At 42.3% G+C, this 22,470-nt stretch overlaps 2 protein-coding genes and 1 long non-coding RNA gene across 5 annotated transcripts in view; all 3 read left to right on the top strand.

Moving 5' to 3' along the window:
* Positions 1-5,348, top strand: part of bcor (BCL6 corepressor) — a 34,548-nt gene extending 29,200 nt beyond the window's left edge. For both annotated transcript variants that reach the window (XM_040148190.1, XM_040148189.1), the window contains 5 exons: positions 1,048-1,214; positions 1,893-2,038; positions 4,223-4,300; positions 4,439-4,592; positions 4,730-5,348. In XM_040148190.1, coding sequence (XP_040004124.1) covers positions 1,048-1,214; positions 1,893-2,038; positions 4,223-4,300; positions 4,439-4,592; positions 4,730-5,060 — 876 coding nt within the window. In that variant the 3' untranslated portion in view covers positions 5,061-5,348. The remainder of the gene's footprint in view (positions 1-1,047; positions 1,215-1,892; positions 2,039-4,222; positions 4,301-4,438; positions 4,593-4,729) is intronic.
* A 5,473-nt stretch (positions 5,349-10,821) lies between these two features.
* On the top strand, positions 10,822-18,023 carry atp6ap2 (ATPase H+ transporting accessory protein 2). 2 transcript variants are annotated; one of them, XM_040147573.1, is made up of 9 exons: positions 10,822-10,952; positions 13,193-13,323; positions 13,446-13,574; positions 13,713-13,808; positions 13,918-14,055; positions 14,524-14,577; positions 14,723-14,872; positions 14,977-15,096; positions 17,127-18,023. In XM_040147573.1, exons 1-9 carry the CDS (start codon positions 10,877-10,879, stop codon positions 17,319-17,321), a joined length of 1,089 nt encoding a protein of 362 aa, XP_040003507.1. In that variant the 5' UTR covers positions 10,822-10,876; the 3' UTR covers positions 17,322-18,023. The 2 variants fall into 2 exon arrangements, with proteins under 2 accessions (XP_040003507.1, XP_040003506.1); XM_040147572.1 differs by lacking the exon at positions 10,822-10,952 and adding an exon at positions 11,500-11,635.
* A 1,077-nt stretch (positions 18,024-19,100) lies between these two features.
* On the top strand, positions 19,101-20,457 carry LOC120801147. The gene is made up of 3 exons (XR_005709059.1): positions 19,101-19,226; positions 19,493-19,582; positions 19,837-20,457. It is a non-coding gene; the product is annotated as an uncharacterized LOC120801147 (long non-coding RNA).
* Positions 20,458-22,470: the final 2,013 nt, after the last annotated feature.

Here is a 22,470-nt window from a genome sequence, read left to right as displayed (position 1 = left end):
CAATTGCCTTCCTTTCCTTCCCTCTTCCTCCCTCCATCCGTCCTGTGCTGAAAGAGAGAGGGTGAGAGAGAGAGAGAGAGAGAGAGAGAGAGAGAAACACTTGGACTAGACGGCAGGGCTAGAATTAGCATAGAAATGGAAGTTTGGAGTCATTCCCCAGGTTCAGATGAGCAGCTCTCCTCCCCTTGGCACAGAACTGTTAGTAGGACAGAGTGAGTGCGTCTGAATGTTGTAAGTCTTGCATACATATACATGTTAATGTATATTTTTATATATATATATATATATAAATAAATAAAATTAGGTATTTTCTGTTATTTTTTTCAAAGAACCCAAAACACTTCTGCCTAGTCTCCAAGTAAGTTGCATATCCAAACATACCAATACATACCCGCAGTGCTGAAACACACACGGTCTGACTCTCACAGGCCCCATATCAACACACTGCGGGGCTGCTCTCTATCTCTCTGACTGTTCTCTGTTTAGCAGCAGCAGACGCTGCTCCCGTCCAATAAAAACCAGTCTGACTACTTAGTGCTGGATGCCCAACTGTCACAGCCCTAGACCAGAGAAAACGCTTCCAGCTCTTGAGCGCCACTATCAAATCTCTTTGTTCCGCTTCCATTATACTGTGTTCAGAGCCCAACCATCGTAACCGGCTGCCACAGCGGCATCCAGGCCCAACCGTGGCACACAGGCACACACATTCACACGCACTCATACGTGCGCGAGCAGAATCTGGCAGGCTAAATACAGTTGAGTCACACTTAAGTCTCCGCGATGTGTTTTGGCGCCAGCTCTAGTATTATGGAGCATTTGTGTGCGAGTATGTGTGTTTGTCCGGCACAGGAACAGAGTCAGTTCCTCCTTTCCCTAATTTCTCTCCCACAGGAACTGTAAAGGGAAGCACTGTTTGCGTATGTGTCTGCTCCGTCCGACTTGTACGTTTGCTCTTATATTGCTTGGGTCGTTGTCACGCGGTCGTCCATACGCACACGATCTCGCACATTGAACCCTACTCTCCCTCTTGTGTCGGCTTCCCTTTAGGAGGTGGTGCTGTACTGTCTGGAGAACAGAGTGTGTGAGGTGAATCACAGAGACTACGCCGGTTACTGTGCTCTCCACGAGGCATGCGCCCGTGGCTGGCTCAGCATAGTCCAACACCTGCTGGATTACGGGGCCGACATCAACTGTAGTGCACAGGATGGCACCAGGTGAACAAACGCACTCATTCATTAAGACAGCCACAGAAACACATACTTGCATAACCACGTCACCTATGCGTTATGCAAACCTGACCATGGCTTTTTCTTCGTGGCCTCATAGGGCAAGCCGGGGCTTTGTCCTCAATTAAGTTGAGTTAGCCCATGAGAAAAATTCTGGGATTGATTTTTATATGTTCTTGGCAAGAGCGGTGGTTTGACAGATTAGCTGCAGTTTTAAATGGGAAAGGCCAACTGCTTTCATTGCAGTATTATTAAAATTTACAGTAGGGGATCTGTTCAAGGAGGCTGTGCACAGGTTTTAAAGGTGTATTGTATTGCAGCTAAGCTTTTATTTATTACCAGATTTGCGACATTGGTCGTATTACAGAACCCAGGTGAGACCATTGCTAAGAAAGATGGCAGTCTCTGAGTTTAGGGGAAATCTAAATAGGTAAAAAAAAATTTATGACACAGGAGTGCGCTCTTCTCAGTTTCACAGATGCTGCCAATAAAAGTATCACCTCAGTATGGCAGTTACTATGACAGTGATATACTTTTAATGCTACCCACAGCATATTTAACCTTTGTCTAGAAAAAAAAAAGAGAGAGATTTACTCATTCAAATGTTGTCAGTTCTGCTCCTATTTGGTTATGGTTTAAAATAAATGTACATTTGTGTTGATCTAGACCGATTCATGATGCCGTGGAGAATGACCACTTGGATGTGGTGCGAGTCCTGCTGTCCTATGGTGCTGACCCTACCCTGGCCACATATTCTGGCCGTGGCCTCCTCAAGATGACCCACAGTGACAGCATGGAGCGCTTCCTCACCGGTAAGATCCCAGCTGTCTTTTGTCTCAAGTCATAGACACGGTTTAGTGAGGAATTAAGAAATACAGAGGTCATGAGTCGCAGTCCCCATGCTCACCCTGTCCCGCTGTGGGAATTTCCAAAGACTAGAGTATTAAAAAACCTGGATTAGACTGGATTACATAAAAAGTGAGGGATATGAGGACTTCTATTTAAGGCAGAGATTCCCTCGCAAATGATGTCAATCACAAATAATGAAAATTAAATCACATAAACATCCAGGTTGTCTTGTTGAGTTTGAAAAAAGGCTTAAAAACAATACAGTTTTCTATTTTTTTCAGTGACAGTTACAAAGGATATATAAATTCCTTTTAAAATCTGCAAAGTGCACCCTATGTCTCAAACAGTAAAACCACCAAATCCCCAGACATTTTTCATGGTTTTCTTTTTGGAATCTAATACCCTGAGTGAAATTACTGTTTTTATTGCCTAAAATTTACAATACATGCATGTTGTTTTTTTTTTTTCATTTTTTTTGTTTTGCAATGGGTGCAATAATAGAAAGTTTCTTTCCTCATGCAAACAAAATGTAATCCAAAAGCCTGGACATTTGAATATTATTATGCCTTGACCACAAATCATAAAATCTCAAATGCTAGAAAAGGAGGTAAAAGGCTACAATGCAAAAGGTTTTATTTTTATTTTTTTTAGACATCAGGTCCACCAGAGAGTGTACATCGAGGTGGGGCAAGGGTAAACTGCTGAAAAGATCGGTCAGCAACCCAGTTCCCAAATGCCCCAATCTTAGCTCATTCACTGTTTGTTGTTCTTTCTATGCTCTGACCTCTGTGCAACCTGTTGGTATGAGTCCCTCTCGCTAAATCTTCAACCTCCACCTCCCAACCGCCACTAGACATGTCCGGATCTGTTATCCTGTTTCCCCTCCGGACCCCCTCCAGACCCCACCCCTCCCCCCTTGACCACCTGTTAGACAGGGAGTCTCAGCCCGCTGGGGTGAATGCTGCCGCCTCTGAGCTCCTCTATCTGGTTACTTAGCAACGCCAACTGTGTTTGCTCAGCGTACGTGCGGAAATGGGCTTCGCTCTGGCTGGAGACTCTGCTTTTGTATGCGTGCGTGTGTCTTTTCATAAGGCTGCCACACCAGAGTCTGACGTGGTCTGTTGAGAGGTATCGTCTGAATGTTACTAGTTAAATTAAGACAACGCAACCAGCCTACAAGATGAGGAAATGAAAGCATACGGAGGCACACACTTCCTCCGTAGCTAGCTGCTTATTATTACACAAACACCTAACTAGGTAAAACCGATATTCTGAGGCCTTAGTGAAAAGAGACAGACGCGGGAGAAAAGAGTGTAGAATGCGGGAAATGAACAGGTGTAAGTTCGCGGTCGGCAGAAGGGTGAACAGGTTTAGTGCTAAGGGGAGATCTATATGTAGACGGCTGGAAAGATGGTGTCGAATTTTGAAAAGAGCGTGGACGGATAGATCGATGGCTGCTAGATTGACTGACAGAGCGGGGGAGAGAGGGAGATCGAGCACCGGAGAGAATGAGTGAGAGCGAGCGATTGCTGCCCTCCCTCCACCTGGTCCCACTCATCTGGAGGCCGTTAATCCCTCCAAACACACGCCAGACGCCCCACGCCTCAGCACTGGCACAAAGCCCAGCTCTCACTCTGCGAATGTGTCTGTGTGTTCACGTGCGCGTTGAATACACACTTTGCTCTCGCTGTGTGTGCTTACCCAGCTCCCTCTGCTTGTTTGTTTCCAGCTCGCTCGCTCTGTGTGTGTGTGTGTGTGTGTGTGTGTGTGTGTCTGTGTTGGGGGGGTGGGGGAGTGCGAGCGCGCAGTGACTGTGTGTGGTTCTTGTTTGATTCCTGGCAGTCGTCTGTAGCCCTGCTCTGAACTGAGCCAGCTCTAACCCAGCGGAGACAGTCGCTCTCCTCCCCCATGGTACAGCCGCTGGCCCCTGACCATCAGCTCCCCCTCCTCCTCCCCCAAAACATTTGCTCTGTTTGTTTCTCTTTTCTCTCTCGACACTGCCGCTCCTCCTCCTCCTCCTCTATTTTACTGTGCTCTTTATCCATTTTTCTGCTGTAGTCTCCAAGGGCAATTGTATTTGCCCTGTTGCCTGTCCCCAGGGCTCCAGATCTCGAATAACAGACTTCGCTCCCCTCCTCTCTCCATAGATTATTTTGCTGACCTTCAGGGCCGCTCAGATGACGACCCAGGGCTTTATTGGGAATTCTATGGCAGCGCTGTCTGTGGTGAGTACTGATCAGCGCTGTGCATGCGCATATTGAGAAATTCATGTCTGTACATTCATGCAGCTTCTGTGATAATGTGGATGCTCACTGAATATGATACACGTGTACTTTTTTTTTTTTTTTTTTTTTTAATGTCAGAGTCTAGCGAAGAGGGTGGGGTCTATGACATCCTGGCAGACCCACCAGGCCCTGAGGATGAGGATGAGGATGATAAAAGGGAGGTGTTTGAGTTTGAATTCTCTGACCGACCTCTGCTGCCTTGCTACAACATTCAGGTGTCCCTCTCCCAAGGGTGAGCTTTGATCTGAAGAGAATATGTGTGTGTGGTTGGTTGGTTGGTTGTTTAGTTATTTATTTATTTATTTATTCATTCATTCCCCCTCACTGTTGGCCTTCATTTCTTAAGATTGGTTGATTTTTGTCTTTCAGGCCAAGAAACTGGCTGCTACTGTCTGACGTGCTTCGCCGGCTGCGGATGTCGGCACGTGGTTTCCGACAAGCCTTTCCCCACATGGAGGTGGTGACGGTGGCAGAGGCAGAGTTTTACCAGCAAGCCTCTCTGTCACAGCTCTTCTCCTGCCCAGAGGAGCTGGAGGGCTTCCATCCGGACAGCAAGGAGCTGTTAGACCTGGTGGAAGACAGTGCCGAGCTGGCCGCCTTGCTGGGCTCCACACTGGAGTGTCTGGATGACCGCTGGGACCATCCGGGGGACAAACTGAAGGACAAAATGAAGGCTGTTGGCAAGCTGGGCTCATCCTGACCCCTGGAGCCACTGAACCTGGACCTTGATCCTTATTGACTGCAGTTTGCTTTAGAAACAAACAGGGGTTATGATGATATGCCTTAGCCTGACCCTTAGTTCCCGCGCTTCGGCCCTGCTCTGGACCAGCGCTGGGGCACTGTATAGATGGACTGACCTGCTGGCTGACCGGACTGCTCAGATATTTCCCTCCGTTAACTGAGGATCGATACATTTGTGGCTCAGTAGACTTAATAATGGTCTTATTTTTATAAATTAATATATGTATAAGTAAATATATATGTATGTATATATGTATGTGTATATATATATATATATATGTATGTATATATATACATATATATATATATGTATGTATATATATATATATATACATATATACATATGTGTGTGTATATATGTATGTGTGTATATGTGTATATATATATGTGTATATGTATATGTATATATATATGTATGTATATACACACATAATATAAATATCAAGAGATTTTTTTTTTTCTTTCAGATGTTGCTCACGACCCCTCTGAAAGATTTTGTATGACAACAGAGTGTAGTCATGTTGTCAGCGATTGGATGGAGTGTGTGAGCGCGCAGCACATTGTCTGTGTGTAGCTGTACAGGATAGTACTGAGACTGTGCTATTGAATGTTGTACTTGTGTTTATAGGAAGCACATGATGTCCTATTTTTTTGTTTTTTTTTTCTCCTCAGACTCTAGCACTCGCTTGAGCCTCAGGGGCTGTTTTGTTGTACCTTTTTTTTTTTTTTTTTTTTTTTTTTTTCAAAGCTCAATTTTTGCTTCCTGTTTAGTCTGTAATTTAACATGCAAAACTACAAAATTTGTTTGTATAATAAAGTTTTAAGATAATGTTGATATTCACCCTTCGGCACAGAGCTTGTATATAACAGGGAGGCTACTGCAGTAAAGTAATTTTTGGTGTGTTCATTTTTGTTTTAACTTTGTAATTAAAATATCTCATAATTTGTATTTATATTTTACAAAAGAAGTTGCTTTAAAATAAATATACAAACTGCAAGATGAAACACGTGTTCTGCTCTTCATTGTGTCAGTGTTGGTGAATTAAATTGAATTCTGAGAAGTTTTGCTGGCTTCTCTGAAAATGAAATACCTAATTATTGTATGCTACGCCACCAAGGTGTGATCAACAACAAAATCCTATATTGCCATCTTTTGGAATATTTTTGTATTGTAGGCCACATGCAATTTTTTTGCTGCAGCCATGACCATATAACACATGAACGCCCATTTGCTGCTGCCGTGTGCTGAAAAGCTTGTGGCTTGTAGCGCCCTCCAGCGCCCTCTTTGGGGAAGTGCACTGCTCAATCCCAATATCAGCTGGAATGATGCATGCCTGTACGTGGTGATTATTATCTGATCTTGTGGTCATTTTCCTACTGTGAACAAATGCCATGGAAAAAAATAAAAATAAAGCCAACAATGTGTTGATCTGACTAACAGATATTGTCTGTGTAGCCAAAGCCTGATGTATTTGATTCATCTGTGCCACAGAACTCCACTGTTGCCCAAAAACTATAAAAAACCCATTAATGAGCCACAGGTTTACACTAGGGGACATGTCCCTTCATTACCATGAACATGGACACTAGTTAATTTGAGTTGATCCTACATGCCACTAGCACACAAAATCCATGGCTCAAAATTGTCCTGGACAAAATACTTTGTTTACTCCTGTTGGAGTAACATTTGCTTAAAAGTACAGTGCCCAGCTCTTTTACGAAATTATCTAGTCTTTTGTGAAAATTGAAGTATGTATTCCTGATACGTTTTTTTAAAAAGATTTATGTCTTAGCAGGAACAAATGGACAAGGGCGGGGGAGGTTGGAAAGTATTGACAGATTAATGCATTTTTTGTTCTGCACTTGATGGGATTTGTTGACAGTAACAAAAATATAGAATATTGGCAGCCATATCCTTTGAGGCCCCCAGTGGTGCCAAAAGCCTTAGCTTCACTTTATATCAGCTATTCGTACAGTTTATGACTTTGACCCACTAAAGTGCAGTATCAGCTAAGACTGGCCCTTCATTACCTAATACTGTGGCCCTGGTTTTGAAGAACGGCAGTGTGTCCAATTCAATTTTCTTAGTTTTAGAATTGTTATTATTTCAGTTTGTATTTGCTCTTTTGTGTCTCTTTGTAAATAAAGTGTGTTTCATTTAAAGTAGAGCACAACACCAGGGTCAATGTGTTATTATTCAAGCATAGGAGGTTTATTTTCACAATCTATAAGTCTGACAATTAATTCAATTGATTACTTATTTAGGTTATAAAAGTTTAGAAAACAGTAGGAAAAAAATGCCCATCACAGTTACCCAGAGTCCAAGCTGACATCTTCAAATGTCTTGTTTTGTCCAACCCACAGTCCAAAACCCAAAGATATTCAGTTTACTATCACAGATGTAAGAATATTCACAAATATTCACATTTGAGAAGCTGGAACTTAAACGATTAATCAATAATCAAAATTACCAATTAATTTTCTGTTGACCAACTAATTGATTAATCAACTCATTCCAGCTCTAGAGTACTGGGTGGTTTCTGGGTGCTCAAAGAAAATAATGAAACTGACATGTATGGTGAGGGTCAGTGTGGGCTCAACCTCAACTTTTTGCCCCTCCTGCCCTGGTTCGGGAGGGCTCACGGGACTGGCCCATGGCCCCCCAATGGGTTAATCTGGCCATGGTCTGCATCACATCCTCAATATGCTTTTGAGTGTATAGATCAACCCTTGACCTCTGCTCCCACGAAAGTGTCCAATCAGGCACTGAGGATCTGGGCTAGACAGAAAAATAACAGCTCTGCAGCAGTGTGTCAGCGTGACAATCTGGTCGAGCTTCAGCAAAAATTATGACTGAACTAAAGGTCAAGCCACACCAAGCAGATAGACTCCAAACTAAATTCCCAACTGCCCTGTATCTGCACAGAAAGGTGCAAAGAGATCCATGGCAGGCTGCCAAGAGCCGGGTCAAAATTCAGGGGGGGTTTTAGTTGATCCACAAGCTGACAATGGAGCTTCAGAGAGGGACATGGGAAATCCAGTCCCCCGGGGCATCAACAAAACCCTGGAGAAATTTGCTTGAAAGAAAGAGAGGAAGCAGACTAAAATCTTGATCAAGCGCCAGGATAATCTTAAGGCTTATTTTGATGTTGAGAAGATTATGGAGAATGTGCAACATGAACGCTGGTTTATTTAGCTTCAAAATTAAGGTAGCTTTATGAAGTGAAGTTAGAGCTTTATAGCTGCTGTCTCCAGGCAGAGAGGAGTTGGCCCAATTCACTTATCCAGGTAAAGGTCATGGAGTGACAAGAAGCTAGCGGAAGGCCAACTGAGATGCTGAACAAAAAAAAAAAAACAAAAAAAAATGAGTTCAGCCTCTCAGACCTCAGTTTCTCAGCCCAAACACTGAAGTCAGAGTCATATCCTGAGGCAGAGGGTACAGGAGGGTCAAACCCAGCGTCAAGAGCTCCTCTCTCACTAACATTCCTCTGTACTGAGCAGCAGGATGTAATTTTAGAGATAAAGGTTTGGCTGTGAACATGAGCCTCTAATAACCAGCTATTATGGTTTATAAATGGATGACATCTAAGTGAAAAAAAATGACTGTAAGTTTCTGTGAGGCGTACCTATTATACACGATTACTCTGCATGGTCATCACCCACTCGACTGTGAAAGTTTTTTCCTCCTAATTTTCAGTAAAATGCACTAGAATGATGGCAAGTAGCCCTAAAAGCTGTTTTATGTGTGCAGCTCCATTGTGCTTTTACTATGTGCTCCATGGAGTTTTGCCGCATTATTAAAGTGCTCCAGAAACAAGTTTGGCGAAGTAATTGTGTGCAAAAGTTTGGGCACCGTTCTACTTGTAAAACACTCAGGATTTCACTAACTCATTAAGCCTTGATTAAGTAATTAGGATGTGTACACCAGGTCAAGAACTGTCATTAGGAATAGTCAGCTGATGACATTTCCAGAGCTGATAAAGTCTCTGTCTCTTCAAACCTCGTGGTAACCCTCAACAACCATGGGCTCGTCCAAGCAACTGGCCAAGGATCTGAAAATGAGGCTAACTGATGCAAACAGAGCAGGGGATGTCATAAAAAGAAATCAATTCGTTTCCAGCTTAAAATTTCCACCGTCCAAAATGTCAGTGGGAAATGGCAGTTAAGGGGACCTGTGGAAGTCAAGAAATGATCTGGAAGATTGAGAAAACATTCAAAAGTCAGCGTCTGAAATCCGCAAAGGTATGTCTGGAGAAAAAAAAAGCAGCATTGATGAAAAGAACACCTTGCCAACTGTTCAGCATTGAGGGGGAAACCTTATGTTTTGGGGTTGTGTGGCAGCCAGTGGCACAGAAAACGCTGCACGGACGTATTCCACAAAAAATCTGCAAATTCTGGTCCCAAATGTCCTGCAGTCAGTCAAGAAAGTGAAACTAAAAACAGGTTGGCAGGACAATGACCCACAGCATACCTCAAAATCCACCACAAACTACTTCAAGAAACAGAAGCTGGAGGTTTAGGAATGGCCCTCACAGCTCTCTGACTTAGATGGAGCTCATGCTGTGTGTGCAAGACGGCCTAAAAATGTCTCAGAACTTGAAGTGATCTGCAAGAAAGAGTGGGTGAAAATTCCTTAATCGAGAATAGAAAGACATTTAGCTGGCTACACGAAGTTTTTGCAAGCTGTGATCTCTACACACACACACACACACACACACACACACACACACACACACACACACACACTAACAGTCAAACGCTTTAGAACACCTCTATTTTTCCAGTTTTTATTGAAATAAACATAGTTTGAATTAAAGTATAGCACAAATAAACATTTGGAGATTAAAAAAAGGAGTCTTTTTGTGTAACTAATTTTTTGGCCACTTCATCCCAAACCAGCTCCATGAGGCTTAAGTCTGGAGACTGTGCCGGTCTTCCATCATGTGAAGCCACCGTCCAGTTCTTTTCTTCTAATGTTCTGGGTCACTGTCTTGCTGTAGGATGATGCCCGGATCAACCAGTCTGTCTTCCTTTGTTACTTGCCTTTTTTCCTCACCATTCTAACGGCACTATACAATACTAGTTCCTGTAGTAGAGTATTATCCTAATAATGCATCAGAGGGTGTAGCAACACAGTTTGTCATCGACAAAGGTTTGGGCACCTGTCGGAACTGGTTGCATTAACTCTCAAGGCTTAATTTACTTCCATTGCTCCAGGAAAACAGTAGGTTAACCAATTTCCTAATCCCTGAAAAAGAGTCTCTCTTAATATAAAATTTACAGGATTTTTCAGTGTTTGGTGACCTAAACTGTTTAAGGTTATTCGCTGAACTTGAACTGCTTAACTTTCAATTAAAACTGGAAAGATGCAAGTGTTCTAAAACGTTTGACCGCTACTGTGTCTAAATATTTTGGAGGTGGTGTCGGGGATGGGTTGCCGTTGCCTCTTTTCACTTCAAAAAATCAACAAAATGTGTAATTTGTCCCAGGGTGCCAGAACTTTTGCACAAGACTGTAGATGCTTCCCTCCGCAAACTTCTACGATAACGACACTTCCAAAATAAGAGCGTGACGCTTCCGAGCGTCAACGGTTAGAGAGTCAATGGATTCAACAAATGCTGTAAGACAATGAGCAGAAGAATAAAAATCTGTGCTTTAATTTAAAAGGATACTTCATTGATTATTATTTTTTATTTTGCGTCAGATTTCGTCGCGTCATTCTTTGCGGCGTCGTGACGTCGGGTCAGCTGATCCCTGCCGCGAGCGAGGAGAAAGATGTCGCTGACGAGCTGTCGAAGGATGGAGGCTGTTTTCTCCCTGGCGCTGGTCCTCTGCTCCCTCGCTTCAACCGGTAAGAAATGTGCGACGACAGATCAGGTCACGATTCACTTTTCTGGGAGAGGTCTCTCCGGCCCACCCACCCCCCCACCCCTCCGTTCAAATGTAACAGGATAGCGTCATGTATCCACTCTGGATCTCCGTTAGCATCGCCCTTTAGCTCGGTGATCATTCCTTACGTTTGGTCTGATACCGTCGCTGTGACATGAATGGGAGCATGTGAAATAATCTTGCTGTATTACAAATATTTTGGAGGTGGTGTCGGGGATGGGTTGCCGTTGCCTCTTTTCACTTCAAAAAATCAACAAAATGTGTAATTTGTCCCAGGGTGCCAGAACTTTTGCACAAGACTGTAGATGCTTCCCTCCGCAAACTTCTACGATAACGACACTTCCAAAATAAGAGCGTGACGCTTCCGAGCGTCAACGGTTAGAGAGTCAATGGATTCAACAAATGCTGTAAGACAATGAGCAGAAGAATAAAAATCGGTGCTTTAATTTAAAAGGATAATTCATTGATTATTATTTTTTATGTTTTATTATGCGTCAGATTTCGTCGCGTCATTCTTTGCGGCGTCGTGACGTCGGGTCAGCTGATCCCTGCCGCGAGCGAGGAGAAAGATGTCGCTGACGAGCTGTCGAAGGATGGAGGCTGTTTTCTCCCTGGCGCTGGTCCTCTGCTCCCTCGCTTCAACCGGTAAGAAATGTGCGACGACAGATCAGGTCACGATTCACTTTTCTGGGAGAGGTCTCTCCGGCCCACCCACCCCTCCGTTCAAATGTAACAGGATAGCGTCATGTATCCACTCTGGATCTCCGTTAGCATCGCCCTTTAGCTCGGTGATCATTCCTTACGTTTGGTCTGATACCGTCGCTGTGACATGAATGGGAGCATGTGAAATAATCTTGCTGTATTACAAATATTTTTTGGATATTTTTGGACAGCTTAAACGCCTTGGGATACCTACGACCGGGTCACCAACTGCAGATCTTGACGTTAGCCTGCTGCTAACACTCTCTTACCGCATTAGCAGACCTTAAAGCTAGCAGCGAGGATGAGATTGTGTGTTGTTAACAAATTCGTGGGGGGGGGGTCACACAACATTGAAGGAAAATGCGAGTTTATTTGCTCCCTTGCGGCGAGGTACTAACTCACAGAAGAGGATCCCCGTCATGTGACAGGCTCTAAACTGGTAGTTCCTCTTCAGCATTCATCACCAGGTCTCTGTCACGGGTTCATGCCTCCATCCACAGCGCTGTCAAGTTAGTGGGTTGTCTTAACGCCGGTCCGTCACGTCCAGTCAGGCTGTTGCTGAGAAGGCCAGTGCCGGTGCCGGTGCCTGCTGTGACCCACAATTAACATCTCAGTGAGAACTGATTATAGCGCTGCGCTGATAGAGGTGACATGGCCTCGCATTGCAGAGGTCCTACTTTTCCATTATTGCCAAACAGCAGCCGAGGAAAGGAGGAGCATTATTATCGGCTGGTAACTCTCAGTAAATGAGCGTGGACCAGTGCTACCGATGAAGCTGGACTGTGCTAAAGGCTCAATTAAAATATCTGCCTCAAATGACAATTTTTCGGCATCACAAATCTATGATTGGGATGATCTTAAATCCACATGTAATAGCTGACACTCGACCCCCCCCCCCAAAAATATATAATTTTTAAAATATTTTAATAAACAATAGTGAAATTCAGAAAAAAAGAAATGATGTTTTCAAATTCCCTCCATTTTTCACTCATTTGCTATTCACTACACAATAAGCAACTTATATTCTGCTTAATAGCAGGCAGTTAAATGGCATTTTGGACACCTATGGGTCATCACTGACATGTCACATAGCTAATTTTAATTTTACCATCAAGGACAAAGCAGCACGTAGGACTTCTTGCACCAGGTAGTGTACATGCCGAGGACACTTCTTTTTCCTTGCTTTTTGTGGATATGTGTGAGGGCACCGTGTAGAACCTGAATGACTCACAGAAAAATTGGATAATCAAGAAAAAATGTGGAAAGTAAAAGATGAAAAGTATTGGACCAGGTAGTAGTTTTGGACATAGCAGAAGTAATCAGTGAAGACGTTTTTTAACAATGACCAACACCTTGAGACTTATGAACTTGATGTAGTCTTGGCAAGTCTGTTAGCTTGAGAAAATATTTGTTTTCTTTTTAGAAGTATTAGTACTGTGACTTCATTCTTTTCCACCGGTTTTTCTTGGATTGACGGCCCTCTGGTTTTTTTTCCCACAGGAGTACATGGGGACAGCTTAACAGTGCTGCAGGCTCCAGAGTTTGTGTCCTTCCAGAAAGGAGACTGGCCTGTCTCTGGAGAGAAGATCCCTGACCTGGTGGCTTTAACCATGGGCTTCTCTGTTCAGGAGGTGCTTTGTTATTTTAAAAGAAAGCCCCACAACTTTAATTGTCGTTTGTGTTTGCAGAAGTAGCTTAGGCTCACGATTGTGTTAGCCCAGTCTCTATTTACAGTGAGTGTTCATTTGTGCAGGATCTCTCCTGGCCAGGCCTCCAGGCTGGGCCATTATTCCAGCGTCCCCGGGCTAATGTACTGCTGGTGGTGAGAGGAGTCGATAGCTTGGCCCTGCCTCACAGTGTGGCCTCCTACCCCTTGGAGAATGTGAGTCAGACTGGAATGGGGCCTTATTTAGACGTTGTGACCATCAAATATATGCCTTGGTGTAAAAATAACTGATGGCTAGAATGTAATTTGAATGAGCTGGCTCAGTTTTTCAGTGGGTCATCTTCTTTCATGCAGCCAGTACCCTTCACCTTGGATACTGTTGCAGAGACGGTGCACTCTCTGTTTGCTGAGGACACCCCTGTGGTGCTGCAGCTGGCCCCTAGTGAGGAGGTAATGAAAATATACTGAGACTATACAAGGCATACTTAACATCTCTGAAATCACTCTTAAGGTGCTCATGAATTATTTTTTTTTGTGTCTTTCTGTCAATCTCTCTCAGAGACTGTATATGCTGGGCAAGGCCAATGCAGTGTTTGAGGACCTACCAGTCACCTTGCAGCAGATCCGTGCCCGTCTGTCCCAGGATGGCTCTGTGCTGTCCTCCCTGCCCCTCAACTCCCTCAGCAGAAATGCAGAGGTCAGTTTCTCTCAGCAAAATCGTGCCCACACGAGGCCTTGCTGGCTTTTTATATCTCATATTTGGAGAGCAAAATTGTGATGTGGCCTTACTTCAACCTAACCAAAATACTTCCATATGTACAGTAGTTTTTTAAGACAAAATTGTGACCGTAACATGACACGATGGGTTTTATTTTTTTTTTTTAAATCTGGAAGATCATATTCCACCTCCAAGATAGGGTGTTAAAATGCATATTCTCGTGCAGTTTCAGCACACAATGTGCACCACATGTTGTTAGTATATACTTCTTTGAAAAAATGATAGAACCATCATACCCAGAATGTTTTTGGCTTCTGCTAATAAAGAGATCATATTTTACCTCTCACATACTGAGACCTTGTTTTTGACAGTTTATATTCTTGAATCACACACACAGTTATGGTAAGTCTGTTTTGACTTTCTTACGTCTGTTGTTTTGCTTCTCAGGCTGATTTGCTCTTCCTGTCTGAGGTCCAAGTACTGCATGATATCACAGCTCTTGTAAGTCAAACTGGTTTGCTTTTTAAGTTTTTTTTTCTTTTCTTTTTTCTTTTTAAAATAGATTTATTTATTTATTTTCCGCCTGAAAATTAGGGTAGTTAATCGGGTTTGACTCAGGTGTCTTTCTTTTCTGGCTTTCTTGTAGCTGCAGAGACACAGACATTTGGCTAAGGACCACTCCCCTGACCTGTACTCCTTGGAGCTGTCTGGCCTGGAGGAGCTGAGCCGGCTCTATGGCCAAGACTCCCCCCAGTACCGTGATGCCACTGCCATCCTTGCCTCTGTCCTGCAGAAGGTAAGGATGAGATCAGAAGAAAGTGATAGGTCTTATCAACACAACCTCCTCAATCATTAATTTGACTGCTGTTTTTAACCATGTGTATGTCTTTTGCATTGTAGTTTGGAGAGGATGTGTATGGTCTCTATGGCAATAGTGCTGTGGTGGAGGTTGTGACAGTGAAGACTTTTGAGGCTCCTTTGACCAGGAAGTCCCGGTCGATCCTGGAATCCAAACAGATCGTAAGTATCATGCAGTACAATTCAATGGCAGCACAAACTGCAGCCTCCAAAATGACCAAAAATATGAATGAAAACTTCCCTAAACCGGTTTCGACAAAAACTAAACATTAGATTGCATTAGTGTTAGTTAGGTGCACCTAACAATTTGGCAACTGAGTGTATGTTTGAGCTGTGGCTATTAAAGTGCCATTTGTGTGCTTGCTTCTTTTGCCCAGGTGTGTTATGCACGTCTTTTCCTGTAAGCCCGTGTGGGCTGGGCATTCCTCTGGTGTATGACACTTGAATAAACATAATCACTGATTCACAGAAAAAAGTGAAAATATTATTTCTAATAAGACCTTAGAGGACGCCATTAGCATCAAAAACCCGGCCATACACAGTAATTATGGCATCGAACAATAAAATGTGATGACATGACGGTTGTGTGATCTGTAGGCAGTCCATCACAGCTCAGTAAGGGATTCATCAAGCAGGTCAACCAGCAGCACAGAGCTCAGGGGCCCTGCCCCTGTTCTTAATAGGCTGCAAAACATCTAAGTCTTTGCTGTTCAGGCAGTGGTTATTGGTCACGTGGATTCATTTGGATGCAGCATTTATTGCTGTTATAAGGCGAACCACATCACATGAAGTTAAAGTCGTGTCTGTAATCCATCAGCGGTCAGTCGATGGTGATTCTTTAGGTCAGTTTATTGAGTACTGGCAGCATGTGGCGGGGTGAGCCTAAAGCAGGCTGGTCTCACTGTATAGACTGAAGAAGAGAAAAACTCTGAGTCCGCTGCACGTAGTCGCTCTTGCTTAACCATAGCTAATGTGCGCTGCCTCAAAAATGTAACTTCACATCAGGGCCACGGAGATTGCACACAGAGAAAATGTGATTGGTCAGCTTGGGCTGCTTGTGTTTTCTCCAGCGAGTTTCCATGCAGATGGAGATCGTTAATGAAAACATTAAGCAAGCTGAAGAAAATCCTCTCATTTTCAGTAACACACATCAAGCAAAGCCATCTGTTCCGGGAACTTTCTGCTCGCCCAACTGCTGCTCTGTATCACAGTGAAACAACATAAAAATGGCAGTTGTACAGCAATTGCCTCCTACTCAGTAATGAGACAAGGCAAAATCGAAATGTACCTGGATGTGATTCCAGTTCTATAATATATGAGAAAGTAACTGACACAGTGTAAACACAGTTACTGTGGGGAATATGATTAAAACACATTACGACCTGATCATGTATGATAGATGTGTCTAGTGTTGTGGTGGTGCTGTCAAACTGATGCCGAACCATCTATCAAAACCTGCACCGTTAGTATTTAAAGCGTTACTGTCGTTAACCCCTTGGGTCAAGTATAAAGCCAGTTCCAGTCCATGCTTCTCGGTTTTTATGACTTAAGTCTGGAACCAGGGAATGCTTTGATCATCCACTCTAATAAAATGGGTGAAAGGGTCCTGCAGAGACCGTCCTGACCCAGTCGTGTAAATGCATGTTATCAGATGTTGACCTCCTCTCACAGTCAGCATCCTGTTGAATACTCATCGCATGCACAGAGAGGTGAAAAATAAGAAGTTTGGCATGGATAGCAGGGAAAAACCGGCCTACGCGGCGATCCTTATACACTCAACTGCTGGTTTATAAAAAAAAAAAACAAACAACAGTTTTTGTTGTTGAAACTGTTTCAGAGTGGTGTAAATAATAGAAACGTCTGTTAGTATAACATAGTATAGTTTAACTGCACCACAAACTACATCCTCCAAAGTGATCATAAAGTAGAGTCGGCACCTCTTGAAAACAGTTTCAACAAAAACTGATCATTAGAACCTGAAGGTAGGATTTATTGCAGGGCCGTTGTATTAGACTGCACTAGTTTTAGCGCGGTGCACCTAATAAACTAGCAAGTGGGTGTAAATAGCTAGTTAAATTTAGTAAATGAAAATAACTGATTATGATTAACGTGAAGAATTATCTCAGTGACAGCTAATGCATCTATCTCTCTGGTTTTGATAGTCGGAATTTTTTTTTTTTTTTTTTTTGCAGAGTAACCCAGGCAGCCAATACAACCTGGCCTACAAGTACAACTTCCACTATGCTGTGGTCTTCAACATCGTGCTGTGGCTGATGATCGCTCTGGCCCTCGCTGTCATTGCCATCGCATACAACCTGTGGAACATGGACCCAGGATATGACAGCATCATCTACAGGATGACTAATCAGAAGATCAGGATGGATTAAGTCCTGACCATCAACACTCCAGCTGTCCTCTTAGATCCCTGTAGTGAATGTTAGTGTTTTGTGTGAGGTCTTGTTTAGTGAAAGAACTGTGACAGCTTGATGGGTAATACAGAACCACCTCTTTGTTTACAGCACTGGCATGTTAACGGACAAAAAAATAACGATATTACAGTAGTGGGCTCTTAAATTTGCCTGCATAAAGCGGTTGGATATCATCCTCCACTGGTGTATACACTGAACAGAATTTCAGACTTCTTCCTTTCAACCTCACAGCTCACATCATTCCTCATGACTTTAACTCCTCACTACGTTTAATTCCCCCCCTGGTGTTTGCAATTCTATTTTTTATTGTAAAAAACTATCGTAATGTCATGAAAGAATGAGATTTGTCTGATTTCTGTGTGAAGTTTTTGTGCTTGTCTTGATGTGTGAAACTGTTTTAAGTTAAATTAAATCTATGTGTATATATTGAATATACAAATGCAACTGTATGACAAACTGCTGTACTCTTATTGTGAAAAGATTTGTGCAGTGTTTATTCCAGGTAGATCCAGGTTCCCTGCTACTTATTCCAAATGATGAATACATATTGGATTACACAAATACGTGACAGTAATGTAGGTTGTTAGGATTGGATATGGATAAATGAAGCTCTGTAAATTGCAATAAAATGCCTGCCAATAAATTATAACATGGATCAAACCAATTGTCCATTTAAGAAGTCTCCAGTATAGAAAGCACACCCACTGGCTGCTTTTCTTAAATTGAAAAAAACACAACCTGAGTTTTGTTTAAGAACTTGTTCTGAAGTTTACTGAAATTCTGTTAAGACTTATTTTCAAAATAAAACTGCAATGATATTCTCCTGGCCAAAGGACAAGAAGGGAAGTTAATTCAAGGCTAATGCCCATAGTTTCCTTGAAAGCGCTGATATGTAACTTCATTCTTAGGAAGGTTGCTGGAAAGACTGCTTAATTTGGTACTCTACGTCTAGAAAAAAAAAGATACACCTCGATTAATTTTTCCAGTTTGTTGCTAGTGTTTTCATGTGTTTAAGAATATTTTAATTAGAGTTTTACAATCAAGCCACCGAAAATAAGGAAGTTATAGAAGTGCTCAAAGGAAGTGAAATTTGAACATCTACAATTCCATGACATTTGGGCGAGCTCCATATGCTGATGAAGACCCTGTGATAAGATCAAAAGCTCCAGAACAGCTACTACTAAGAGGGCCCTTGAGGTGAGATTGTTTTATCTACTAGTATTTTAGTTTGATGCTGATTATATAAATGTGAAATTTGTCCAAACAAAAGCAAATAAATCAACACATAAAATTAAGTTTCCAAGTATCTGTTATTTCCATAGGTTTAAATTGTGTAATTATGTCTAGGAAGTTCTTTTGGAAATCATCAACCGTTCACAAACTCAACACAACTTTGTCTCAATGTTTCCCCTGTAATTAGTACTAAATTACATGGTTCTTTAAAGGAAACGTCCAGGGCAATTATTTAGAAATTACTGATCTGTAAAATAAAGCAAAGCTAAACGAGACGAAGGTTTCTAAGTCAAATGTAAGACGATTGCAAAGGCGATCACTGCAGATTTTGAGCAGGAGTGACTCACGTCAATCCTCTTTCGTAAATATTCTTTTCCACCTCAGTCACGGGTTCATGTTGTTTGCGTAACAGCTCGGCCAATTGGAATGCAGGTAGCAGCTCTTAGGTCCCGCCCCTGGTGCTATCCGCTGGATGTGATTGGTTGTGTGCTTTTGTAACAGCCGTAGACTGTATATAAAGAAGCTCGGCTATTGTGACTGACGGGCTTGGAAAACTGCGTGGGGGGGACAGAGGTCGTTTCACCCACAGATCGAAACAGGAAACAAACATGGTGTGACTGCTGATAAAAGGTAGGTTCGTTTTATTATTTTCATGTCATATCATTTCGTAAGGATTCTTTAAGACTTGTGTAAGACTTCCGGCAGTGCTGTCTTGTTTTTGTTTTTACTTATGTCCGTCTATAACTTTGTTATAACATCTTTGTTTAATGTATGTAGACAACCTGTTTCAATGAGAAACATCTACATAATGATCCTATAAGGTGCTTGTGTTTTTTTTTTTCTTTCTTTCTTTTTTTTAACGGTATATCTCGTGATGTTTTTGTCTCGCATCCTAGCTAGCATCTACGTGGTGAGGAAGATCCGGGCTTCCATTGCTGAGGGAGAGCAACTAGAAAAGCCCGTTATAACACCATGTAGTGCTACCGGTAAGACAGTGACTGCCAACAACTACCACAGCTTCTGCAAAGGGAGCACGTTGTACGCCTGACTGAAACTTGGCTTTAACTAACAGGTCGCGCTTTGTAACCTGCTCAAACATCATCGTTCCTAACTCACTTGGCCATTATGTCATGAAGATTAGGGGCATTAGAGGTAAAGAGACTGTGTGTGTGGGCTCATGGAAGGGCGTTATACTGTAAATGTCACTGCCTCGCTTTGGTTTCTCTTTTTTTCCGCTCAGCTGAGAGGAGAGCGGGACCCGAGCCGAGAGGAAGCACCCCGGCGGCCGCACGGATGTCAGGACCCGATGAAGGTGTCAGTGGAGCGGCGGGCCCGGCGACGCCTTCGGGGACAGCCGTGCAGAAATGCGGCTCCTGACGTTAGAGATCACGCTGGGATTGTGGGCAACTCACTGGGAAAAAGAGAATTTGTCATCTTCTCACTTCGAAACAGTAGTGAGCAAGCACTGCCGTTGTTCCAGTGATCATCTCAACCAAGTGTCTATGCCGCACTCAGCTCCAGCTCCCGATGGCGCACATCTGGGCCTTTTTCACAGCAGACATTTTGACTCACCATCGCAGGAAAAATACACAGATGCAGCTCATAACATTAACAATGACTCTTTTCCATTCGGTCTTGCCGGTGACCTAACATGCACAATACCATAGGGTCCCGCAACGGCCCCTGAATGTAATGCAGACATTTATGTTAAGAAATGCATTTGGTCAGTCAACATGTTCTCTGTGAGACAGGCCGATATTTATATACTGCAGTGTTTGAAGGCAGACTCACCAACCTCTCTCCAGGGGCTGAGCTGGCCTGATGTTTCTGCTGTTGTATCAATAAATGGGAGGAAAAAAAAGTTGCCACTGGGGTTATGAATATACAGTGCTTGCATAAAGTAATGATTGTAAGGGTCACAGTAATGACCAAGAAATGAACCCTTGTGTATCTTTTTTAAAAGGTTTCCAACTAATAGACCTTTTTTTTTTTTTTTTTTTTTTGGGATAAATTTTGACTTGTCAGGGCAGGAAAAAGCACAGGTTTAACGAGTAACATTACTTACGATTCAGTGCCATTCAAATGTCCCACTAAGCCTTCCCAATGGGATTTCCTGCATAATAGTGGGGAACATCTCAATGGAATTCATGAACCATCATTAGGCTAAAGTTATCAATTACACATGTGCTTTTCCTGCTTTTATAAACTGTAAAAAAAAAAGTCTTATTTATTTAGCATAAATGCAAAAAAATATCATAATATAGTAACAATATTTGCAGAGATTGGCTAAAAATTAGTGTGGAAAATAGGTAATGTTTTTTAGAGATGCATGTAGGGATGCATTTAGTTTAGCAGTACAGACCAAGACAATCTATCTCAACATATATGTATTTCATTTATCTAAAAGCATACTATTATAAAAAAATCTGGCATTTTATTTGGGTTTTATATAAATATAAATAATTAAGAAAAATATGGAAATAAGGATTTTTTGACAATGAGTCTAGAGCCTCTCAGTGTCACAGTGGTGCTTTGAACAATTTGCAGATATCAGCATGTTGTACTGCTATTGTTTATCAGGTAATATTAAACATGTTTGCCATCTTAATTCACACTTGCCAATTAGCACTAAACACAAAGCATTGCCGGATTAACCGATATGCGGGTCCGGGGCAAAGATTTGCTGTTGAGTCCCTTTTGACTCCAAGTTCCCACAAGTAGGCCTACGTAGTGCACAGTATACGTATAGTGGTTATTTGCTGTCATTTGATTAAACACAATTTTATTTAGAAAGATGCACCACGTGAACACAACTAAAATAATAAAGGTGTTAAATTTTGACTCACACCCACGCTACAAGACAGGATCTAAGATTATCTAAGGGCCCAGTTCGCACTTGTTGGTGCCCCCGGAGGTCTGAGGCTCTGGGGCATTTGCCAGCTCTGCTGGGTTGGTGATCCAGCCTGGACACCTCATGAAGGCATCATTAGGTATTTTGTAATAAACCAAAGTGCTGGAAAAACTGAAAATCTGACTTGAGGAAAAGTCCAGGGATTACCAAAGTTACTACAATTTCTCCTGAGGGGAACATGGTCATTTGTAATAAATTTCATGGCAAGCAATGTCACTCTGAACGAGTCACGTCACTCTCAACCAAATTGTCAAAGTGCTGGCTTGACCAGATGACAAGTTAAGGTGATCACCAAAGTCATCAGGAGTAGAAGTACAGTAGTATTATTGGTAAAATGTACTACTAATGCATCCACATGTAAAGAACACTTAACTGTTGAAGCTAGTTGAGGTGAAGCTAGTTTTAACTCTTTCATACACTTGTAAGTATTTTAGCCCAGCGGTGCCCAACCCAGGCGTCGGGCCCCCTCCTAAGGGTCACAAGACAAATAGACCAATCTCAGGAATGAAATAATCAGCCTAATGAGAGAGGAAAGGCAGATAAAACAAAACAAACAAACAAACAAAAAAAAACCCCAGACATTTGTATTACTTTTTTCAGACTTTTCTCTAATCTTTACATTTTTGTAAAATGTTTTAGAGTTTTACGGAGAACTTCAGTGGAGATCTCTCCTCGGTGGAACTGCTAACAACTGTTACAACAGACATCTGAGACACGACAGCGGATCCCGACTAGACAATGGTTTCATATGAGGGGTCACAAGCCAAATGTTTTTTGATTCTTATTTTCCTCCATTTAAAACAAAGCAGACAAAACATTACAAAACTTAAGACACTAACAAGCTCAATAGGGAGGAAAGGAAAGAAGAAAAATTATTTAAAAAGGACAGAAAAAGAACACAGTACAAGTTCACTACAAAAATATGAAGGATTGTACAGTTACAGATTATGGTTTAGTTCATAG

This window comes from Xiphias gladius, chromosome 16 (assembly GCF_016859285.1).
Source record: "Xiphias gladius isolate SHS-SW01 ecotype Sanya breed wild chromosome 16, ASM1685928v1, whole genome shotgun sequence".
NCBI lineage: Eukaryota > Metazoa > Chordata > Actinopteri > Istiophoriformes > Xiphiidae > Xiphias > Xiphias gladius.
The sequence above is the reverse complement of the archived record's forward strand: the minus strand, read 5'-3'. Positions and strand labels throughout refer to the sequence as shown.